Source organism: Macadamia integrifolia, chromosome 13 (assembly GCF_013358625.1).
Source record: "Macadamia integrifolia cultivar HAES 741 chromosome 13, SCU_Mint_v3, whole genome shotgun sequence".
Taxonomy (NCBI): Eukaryota; Viridiplantae; Streptophyta; class Magnoliopsida; order Proteales; family Proteaceae; genus Macadamia; species Macadamia integrifolia.
The window spans coordinates 10,113,182-10,123,869 of record NC_056569.1 but is presented as its reverse complement, the minus strand read 5'-3'; the positions used below and the strand labels follow the sequence as shown (position 1 = coordinate 10,123,869).

The window sequence follows — 10,688 nt, the reverse complement described above, 5'->3', positions numbered from 1 at the left end:
GGACAAAAATTTAGCCCCCATTGAGATGGAATTGGATCTTCTCCAGCATGGTTGTGCTTGGGATCCCAAATAAGACTTCTCCAACCGACACCCATGCTGATGAGTATTACCACCACTTTTGCTAAAATCCTTCCAAACAAAATTGTAATGATGCATCAAACTATAAGCTAGCCACCTAGCAATCTTCTTTTCTTCCATTCTTTTTCTGCTATTGGATCTTCTCTAGCATTGGTGTCAGCTGGAGAGGCCTCACTATTTTTTTTTTTTTATCTGTTAGCCAAGGTGTCCGGGCAAGCTTATGTGCACCTCGACCTAATCCTTAGGGAGACTAGTGCAGCAATCCACTGTTACGGTCTTCACTTAATCGTAGATTCACAGATGAAGAATCGAACGTGAGACCATACATCTATCCACACAATCTCCAATTCTTTATTTGATCGAAATTGTCGAGTGATAAATAAAAAAATGTTATGCGATACGAAGCATAGTGATGCCGACCCTTTTTAAAATTTTTATCTCAAATTTTCAAAATAAGCAAGGAAAACGAGCACAATATAATATCCATACAGTGTTGAAAGTTGAAACAGGTTCCAATGCTCTCTTCTCTCCACCTAATGCCACTAGCACTTTCCAATGATCCCTATATAGACAGACCCCTTATGATAAGGAGTTTATTCTGAGAAAGCGAAGCAGTTGTATTTAAAAATGAACAGTAATTGAGTTGTTAATCAGATCAATCCAAAAAACTCAAAACACACACATTCCACTCGTGATCATGCTTTCATTTTTTTTTTTTCCCTTTCCTTTTTGGGTTCCTGGAATCCTATAAATTGGAGTTGATATTCTTGGTTTATGCTCACACTATCCTGAGTCAAAGAAGCTTGAGGAATAACTCTGACCCCTCTCTCTCTCTCTCTCTCTCTCTCTCTCTCTGGGTTTTGTGCCTTACAGTTGATCTGTCTCTGCTGCTAGTGATGGGTGAGATCTCTGAAACTAATTCAAACCTCTCGAAATCCATGGAGGAAGATGTTCTTATTAATATTGAAGAAGGTGGTGAGGTTATAATAAAGGAAAAGGACCACAATGCTCCGGCTTCTGCATCAACAATCAACAGAAAGGGATCAGTCTTCTCTATTTCTGTACCTTTCTTGCAGAAGGTAACCTTTTAAGCAACTACATCTAGTTTTCTCTTTTTAAGTGATTCAATTAAAAATCTCAATATTTGTTGCTCACCCATTTCTTATATTTCATTGGAACTGCCATTTTTAAGCTGAGAATTAATGAAAGTTTGAATGGATTCATGCAGTTGATAGCAGAAGTGTTGGGTACGTACTTCTTGGTATTTGCTGGGTGTGCGTCAATGGTGGCGAATGTGATCAAAGATGGTCAGTATACCATCTTTGGGATATCGGTTGTATGGGGGAAAAAAATCGTCTGCAATTCGGATCTGGTACAATTTCGTGAAATACCACTTTCAGGGGGTGACACGTGGATGATACCAATGCAACGGTCCATATCTGATTTAAATGACTCTTCACTGATTTAAGGTTTTATTAGTTGTACCAGATCTGAACCGTTGCATTGGTATCAGCCACGTGTCACCCCCTGAAGGTGGTATTTCACGGAATTGTACCAGATCTGAATTGCAGACGATTTTAACCCTTGAATGGGGCTTGTGGTGATGGTCATGGTGTACTCTTTGGGTCACATTTCTGGGGCCCACTTTAATCCTGCGTTCACCATCGCCTTCGCTTCCTGCGGCAGATTTTCTTGGAAACAGGTGAATCAAAATAGTAATTTTTTTTTTAAACAAAGCTTTATTGATAATATATGGTTTTCAAATTATAGGCTTTTAGAAGCCATGAAGAAGAAATGGGCCAAATAGTCCTGCACATCACCCTCTTAGAAAGAATTTAGCCAAACTGATTCGCCCACCCTTTGGTATAAGGTGAAGGGGAAATTTTTTTGCTACTATATGTTCTAATCCTGCTACCCAGGGTCATAGCTGAAGAATTAAATGGAATAATTCACTTTTCCTTTGGGTTCACAAATACCTTCAATGATTTTGTCTTTTTTAAAATACTTTTCAAGATTTTATTCATTTCGCTGTGAACCCAAGCAGCAGGAAAGTTTCAAGAACTTGAATAGCAGCAAAATTTCATTCGGAATACACTATTATAAATTGGATGCCAAAACAGAAATATCATGGATCATAGAAATCATTGTAATTATGCATTAATCTATCTCATTTATGCATTATTGTAACTTTATTTTTTTGGGTAAACATAACTTTATTGCTGAAAATGTGTAACTCATAACCTCCAGTTTGGGATTTGTCTCCCAGTACTCTCATCTCCTCTCCCTATGTGCTAAAAGGACCTTATTAATTAATTAGTCCCTATTGTATTAATCACCTATTTTACTCAAAAAGAAAATTTTTTTATCTGCTTTCCTTAATTATACTTTTTGAGTACTGACAGGTACCAAGGCTATGCAGCTGCACAACTCTTGGGATCAATACTTGCAAGTGTAACCCAAAGATTACTATTTGGTGAGGAGGAGAATCATTTCTTTGGGCCAGCACTAACAGGATCAGATTTGCAATCGTTTATGCTGGAGTTCATCATCTCTTTCTACTTCATGTTTGTATATCCATTGTTGTTACTGATAACCGTGTGGCCAGTAGCGCTTCTTATAAACTCTACTCTTAAACTAAATTAAATTCTACTTATCCCTTAAGGTTATATTGCTAAGTTAGAATGTGTCATAGTTTCGCAAAGTTCAATCTTTTTTTTATATAATAAAAAAATTAAATTAGAAGGCCCTTTATAATTTCATAATATTATTTGTTTGACTCACTAATCCTTCAGTAGATTCTATCTAAGGGGTCTTTCATGTAATGCAGATTGGAGAGCTCGCTGGGCTTGCAATTGGGCTACTATCATTCTAGATGTGATTATTGCTGGGAAATATCCTCCTCACTATTTATTATTTATATTAATTTTTCAAAACTTTATTTTGATACTTGACAAACTGTGTCCGAGTTAAAATTTAACATGAGAGAATACATGATTTCATTGACAAGTTAATTTTGGGATCATTGATGAACCCCATGAGGAGTTTAGGAACGGCCATTGTTTGGAACCGTTACAAGTCAATATGGGTGTACATAGTTGCACCCATCAGTGGAACGGTTTGTGGTGCATGGACTTACAATCTTATCAGGTTCACAGATAAGCCCTTGCGTAAGATCACTAGTGGATCCTTCCTCAAGAGTGTGACTTCGTTAGGGAAGGTCCCATCCATTGCAAAGAAAAAAGCAGATGATTAATTCTCTCTCTAGTCATGTGTAGTTAACTAATTTATCTATTCAATTCAAAAGAAATTAAGAAATAAGAGACTTATATACTGTATTCCAAAATCCAAATAGCTATTGTTTGTCATGGGCCCTGCTGGGTGTATTCTTTGATGACCCATTTTTCAATAAGTTGGTCCAATTAACATGAACAGATAAAGCTAACCCCTTTTCCTTTTTTGGTCCTACAGATGTGGCTTTACAAGAAAGCCCAAGCCATTCTACACACCCTCCCCCAGATAAAGACCCTAGGCCCCCATGGTTAAGGCATGATTCAATCCCCAGACATTACAACAAATTGGCTTAGGTTTCCAACAGTGGCACTCAACTAAAACGTTCAATTGACAAATCATTTGGTAGGGTGGTCAGGAACCCAAAACTGACTCCAGTTCAGAACAAAATAACATATTCCTGTTTCTTCTCTTGGCACTTATAACACAATATAACAGAGGAGGGAGGCTCATATAAGGTAAATGTGACATTCAATCCCAGGATCTGGCAGCAAGCTAGGCCTTTCCTAGCTGAGACAACTGGACCTTCAAGTAATAAACATATTCAAACCAGCTAAAATAGATAATTTTTCTTTTGAGTAAATTACTCAGACGTCCCCTGTACTTTGACCTAATTTCAACCACCTCTCCTGTACTTTCAACAATTACAACTGTCCCATTTCTGCGGACAGTGTTAAAAATAAAAACAAAAATGACACTTTTAACCTTCCACTAAAACTCAACATACTTTGCTGTATTCACATAAAACACATTTTGGTTTTTCAAGAATTTTCAGTAGCATCCAATAACTTAAAGCTGAGTGGAAGCACCAGTTGGAATATCCATATCTGAGTACAACAGAGTATGTTAGAAAAATTGAGTACAACACAATATTTTCTTCTCCAAACCATATCATCACCACATCCCTATGATCTTTAGCTGCTTTAGGACCCAGCTCCTGTGTTTTGGCGAGAACTGTTGTTAGCTGTGGAACTATTCCTGGGTTTTGCTCTTGGGATAAGAATAGGTCTACAGCAGACTAAAGCCAACAGTAATTCCATCATTAACAAGGATAAACTAGTCCAAATATATATTGTTTTCTTCCAATACCAAACAATCCTTTTAAATAGAGGAAGGTCAGATTCAATCACAAGAGATGCATCATAAATTTCAGGTATACCAGCACCAGGCTTGTATTCTGCTCGCTGTTCAAGGACCACCCTCAAACATGCAGTTGGCTCTTTTCCTTCAGTAAACCCTCTCATTTTCAAATTAAGATTTTGGGATTCTGATGAATAGCCAGCAACAAGAGGAGCAGTTTTGAGAAATGTCTCCAGATAGTGGATAGGCTCACTTTTAAAGCGCAACATGCATGGATCCTTTAAACTGGAAGCAACTCTACCATTTGCAGATAGGAAATCTACCCTGACCTACATGCAAATAAATAATAGATTACATCACAGAAGTTTCTATTACAAGCAGATATGGGAAATAATCAACAGAGGACACAAGTAAGAATTAAAATTCAAGTTTATTTAATGGATTGGACAGTTTTTTATATCAACTTTTTTTTTTCCTGGAAGAAAGAAATAATTTAACACGGGAAAAATGAACCAAATTTACTGAATGACTAGTGGGGCCCTTTATGTTGAATGTCTAATGCATCTGTTGTACCTTATGAGGTGGCTTTGTATACAAAACTGACATGGAATGATTACACAGATCCTAACGCTCCCCCTCAATACCTCTTAAATTGGCCATTAAAGCTGTTAATTTCTATTTCTAATATTATTTTAAGGTCATGAACAAAGGGGAGGTTCGTAGACTCTACTGCTCTACTTCATAGAGGTTACATTTCCCATAACATGATAATAAAGCATTTGCAATGGCATGCACTTCTCAAAACACAATAATTGAGCATTTGCAATCTTGTAATCTCACGCATCATCTCATAACAAATTTCCAAGTTCGATGGAAACTTTAAATTATGGTCTCATGGGTTTGAGACAAAGAATTGGCCATGGACAACTTATTAGATTCCTCTTAGACAAGTCTTGAGATCTACATACCATTCAAATTGTTGACAAGTGCCGTGAACAATGAACAGGAAACTTTCAAGTCGGATTGCTATTCTGATTTCTGAAAATGGAACAGATACTGCTGGAAGCTACAGGAAGTTTCTTCCATGCTTTCTTTGAAAAATCTCCTTCTCCTACGATAAATAAGAATTCAAAATGCCCTTCTAAGAGAATGACATCATTCTTTCTGTGTGTCTTGCTTCTTTGAGGTGATGGATAAAGTGTTAGAATCCTAGAACAACAGATACATGTCATAAGGATGTAAAGCTTTTTCAAAATTATTCCTAGCTCACAGGAAAACATAAATCAAGCTTTTGTGGACCTTAATTCCAGGTGAGTACTTAAATGGTAGTGGGCGTACAAGACCAGATCCTTGTGAATTCTTTCTACTTGATATGAAGATTGACAAAGGACAGCCAAGATTAGGATAAAACTTAAAAAGAAAATACCTTGTAATTTACTAAAGAGGGAATTCAGGAGAAGCAAGAAGTGATTAGGGAAAAAGGAAGATGTGACTAGAGCTTCCCACTCAAGCCTTGCTAGTCTCCCACCAACCTCACTTAGCTTCTCGCTAAGGATTTCTGCATCTCACAGAGAAATCTTGCATCACACAAGTAACAACAAAAGCCATAGGTTGATTGTCAAATTTGATGGGCACCGTAAGACCCTTAAGTAACAATCTTATAGCACTTGTGATGCAGTCCTGGGTTCTGAAACTCTTAAATAGGATCACTATGGGCCCAAAAGATTAATAGACAACTGAGGTTTAAGAATAGTGGCAATTCTGTAAATAAATGGAAGTTTTGGGACTTTTTGGGAAGTTAACAAATTCAGGGAATATATGGAGAACAAGATTGAAAGAGAAGGGCTTTCCTAAAATTTCATGAGAGAGAAAGAAATAAGGAAATTCAACTTAAAGAAAGGGGCTTACTTGTAAAATAACAGGAAACTTGTCTTTAATAGCAAATAAAAAAGAAAGACCATCTCCTTCCTCACGATACATATGTCTTGCGGTAGACCAGAACTGGAATTAATTGAGAGAAATCCATCATATGAATACCAATGAGCTGCAACTTTGGACAAGTAACCTCCAATCATATCCCTCATGATTCCATCCACCAATAGACCCGAAGATCAAGGATTAAAGCCGAGAAATATCCCTGCAAGTTAGGGTTGGCGGTAGAGGAAGAACCAGACTTGAAGTTTTCTTAAAATTCACGAACCAGGTGGTTTCTCATGCTCAGATTTGGTAGTCTGGATTGCCTCAGGGTTTGTGAACAGCCTACCAAATTCCACGATGATAGGTTAAGGTAGAAGGGAGATCAAGCCCAAAACCTAGAGGTTGAGAGTACCGTCCAAAACAAGGCAGGGGTTGAGCTTGAACAAAAAGGAAGCAATAGGAACCTGATACGAGAGAGAATAGCAGAGTGGGAGAGAGATCTGCCCAAAAAGCTCTGGCAGCAACAAGGTAAACCTTTCATTCAATCCAAAAATCCCCCGAATCCTTTGTTACAACAACAATTCAGCCTTACCCAACTAAATGGGGTTGGCTAAATGGGTCCATGCAAAGACAAAAAAGGAATACTAGGAGGAGAGGAACACAATGACAAAGACTCAATAAAATCCCACCTAAATGGAATCTCCTACATAGATCCTTGCCCTCCAATAAGCTCTATTCGAGGTCACACATAGGACAAGACCTAAATTATGCATTTCTTCCCTCACTACTTCTCCTACGGTCATTTTAGGTCTGCTCCTAGCTCTTTTAGCTCCTTCAATCTGAATCAATTGACTCCTTCCTGGTGCATCCTAGGGCCTTTGTTGAACATGGCCATACCACCTCAAACGAATTTCTCCGAGCTTATCATGAATCGTGAAAACTCCCAAATCAGCTCTAATATGGTCATTCTTTACTTTATCCTTCCTAGTTTTACTGCATATCTATCTCAACATCCTCATCTCTGACATCTACTACACATAGCTTATCTATACGACACTTCTTAACTACCCAACATTCTGCCCCATACATCATTGCTGGTCGTAGAACAGTCCTACATAATTTTTGTTCAAGCTTTAAAGTTTAATGAGATACGTCGGTTACACAACACTCTAGATGCACCTCTCCACTTCATCCATCCCACTTTAATTCTCCGTGAAACATCATCCTTTATATCACCTTCTTTATTTATGGCTGGCCCCAAATATCTAAAATAATCACTTTGTGGTATATCTTCTCAATTTCTACCATTTCTCTATCCAACCTAGTGTGACTAAAGTTACACATCTTATACTCCATCTTCGTTCTACTTATCTTAAATCCTCTTAATTCCAAAATTGATCTTCATAACTTCAACTTTGAGTTAATCCATGTTTTTATCTCATCCACCAAGACAATATCATCAGCAGAGAGCATACATCATGGAATGTCATCTTGAATGTTCCTGACTAAATCATCCATGATAAGCACAAACAAATAATAGCTTAAAGCCGATCCTTGATGCAACCCAATAGTAATGCAGTCTTCCTGGTCACTCTTACTCGAAATGTCTGCTGAATCCTTTGCTACATGTTCTCATATAGAATAAAGCAAAACTAAATCCTAATCCTATTATAAAACTGAATAACAATTCACAACTTGACTCTAACTCTATCTAATCTGAAACAGAATACAAATTCAAATAAAAATGGCCTCTTACCAAAAAAAAAATCCTATATAACCCGTCATGCATCAACTTAGAAAATTAGAAACAATTCATATAATTAGTAACTGATCACTAAGGACAATAAATTATGAATTACTACTTGTCCCCCATGCAAGGACTATCAAGAATAGATCTTAATGGAACCAATCCTGGCCTAGACTTTCCATCCAATGGTTGTAGTTGAATACTACCATTGGGCTTGCTGCTGACATCCTTCTTCTCTTCCCTTGTGATGAGATCTGCATCAGTCTCTCAAGGTGTGAAGCTTATAGATCTGTTAGGGTTATTCAATAAAATCTACCCTCATTCTTTTCCATATTTATTTCACTTCTTTATTTTTCTAAGCTTCTGACTTGACCCATGTTCAAAAACCTACTGCCGGATAGATCTCATCCTAGAACTTGATAAACCTCCATTACTAAGTCCAGCTCATAGCAATTTACCCTAAGTCCATCAACAAGCCTACGGTTTCTTCTGCTTAAACCTATTTCTTTAATTAGCCTTAAGAATTAATGCATCTATCAAAATCTTGTCTGGAACCCCATTATCCTTCATCAAAGATTCAAGATTCTTATTAGTATTCTGAAGGTCACCAGAGGAACAATATTGATGCCACAGTCTATCGAACCAAGTGGTTGTCTATCAAGAAAGAAAAGTCACTCCATGGTCGAATAACAAATTTCAAGGACTGATCAGATACATGCAATGTGATATCTCTCCTCTTCCTTCTGGCTTCTGTTTCTCTTGACAATTTGATATATTCTTCACAACATCTCTTTGAAGATGGAAGGAAACTAGTTACCAAACCTTTCAGCAGACGCAGAATAGAAACTAGTCTGAGAAGCTCATAAGTTTTCTTGAGAGAATGAGAGGTGCACATGCATACAAATGCAGCAGCAAACTTATAACTATATTTAAAAATAGGAAGTTACAAAACTCAACTAAGAAGTAGCAAAATAAAATCTTGGAATGAACTAACGGGTGGATCATTTAATGTGGTAAAATAAGTTAATTTGTACTCTTTCCAGAGTCGATGTAAAGAAGCATATCAATATATGACAGAAAGGAGGGCCAAATGTCATCTCAGCATAGGGGGTGAAGGGAAAAGAGCCACAAGGAATAGCAGATGTCAGGTGGTTAAAGAGCATGGTCCAGAAGGCTTCACCAGGTAATGGCGAATATATTGGTTTTCCATAGAAACATAGCCATCATTATAATTTTTCAACTTCTTTGTTGCACATTACATATAAGGATCCAATTTGATTAGGAGGAATTACATAACAAGGTCTATGGAATGAAGAAATCTACAATCAGATTGAGATGAAATCTCTTTCCCACCATATTTGGCAATATTAGACCTTCTTCAAGACTGGGAATAACAAATATTTTGGGAATGTACAAATGAATTTCTATACACCCTTTTAAAGGCACAAGCTTTACGACTGAGAAAGGCAGAAGGGGATGAGGCCCTACAGAGGAAGAAATGATGATAGAGAAGCAGAACAGAGTACCAAAACAGAAAAAGAGGAAAAGACACACAAGCAACCAACCTAAGAGGGGAAAAAAAAAATCGCCCGTAAGAAGACTGACCCAGGCAGAGTATAAGTCTGTGAACATCTGCAAATTCTGGGAGAATAGTTCCAGAACTTTAAGCGGGAGGCACATCTCATGCTCCACATCATGAGAGCATCACGTTTTTTGGAAGTGGATTTTGGGAGGGGGGGAATGCAAGTAATAGCAAAGCATTCAAAGTTCATTACATGTCTCTCTCTCTCTCTCTCTCTCTCTCTCTCTCTCTCTCTCTCTCTCTCTCTAAAAAAGCGCGCATACACACAGACAACCCCAAGTTGGTAGTTTCTTCCAGGTACAAAGATCTAACAGAAGCAAGAGGTTTTTCTCCCTTTTTCGTTATCACCAGAGAATTGCATAGATAAGAGGAGAAACCCTAGAAAACCACAAAGGGAATACAAAATGCCGCTCCAAATAAAGATCACCTAGTGGAGGACCTGGAGATCGAGACCCAAGGTAACATGTCATTCCACTCCTACGTTTGGTTGCAAGGAAACCAAAGGCAAGGGAAGTGAAAAAATAAAAAATAAAAAATTAACTTTTACAATTATTATCATGTGTGATCTTCTAGTGAAATAAAAAAACATTACCCGCTGGTGCAACACATGCCTAGACAGAATAATTGTGGAAAGAACATGTTGCCCCAATGCTGAAGATGCTCCCACATGCCCTCCCATTAGCCCCTACATGAGCATATACCTGCGAGTAGGGTAGCATCCTCTTTCCCTTCTATTTATATTTAGTGATAATAAGTTTACATGTGATTTTGAGCCAAAGAACCTTGTTTAGCTGGCGAAAACACCAGTGTGCGGAACCAATGAGTGAGCATACACTAGCATCTTCAATGTCTTAACCATAGGAGACAGTGTAATATTTTCATGCACCCTATCTCTGGGTTTTCACGAGGCCACTAATAAAGTTCTTTTTCCTTCTATTTTTAAATCAAAAGAATTTAGATGCAAATTAAAACGAAACTTATACAATATAATAATAA

General features: G+C 37.6%; 1 protein-coding gene and 1 pseudogene across 1 annotated transcript in view; one reads left to right on the top strand and one right to left on the bottom strand.

Annotated features, from left to right (window-relative positions):
* The first annotated feature begins 974 nt into the window (after nt 1-974).
* On the top strand, nt 975-3,331 carry LOC122059000 (annotated as a pseudogene).
* Nucleotides 3,332-4,117: 786 nt separating this feature from the next.
* LOC122058786 (seipin-2-like) overlaps nt 4,118-10,688 on the bottom strand; it is an 8,545-nt gene continuing 1,974 nt past the window's right edge. The window contains exon 2 of the mRNA XM_042621471.1: nt 4,118-4,775. Within this exon, the coding sequence (XP_042477405.1) occupies nt 4,290-4,775 (486 nt within the window). The 3' untranslated portion in view covers nt 4,118-4,289. The remainder of the gene's footprint in view (nt 4,776-10,688) is intronic.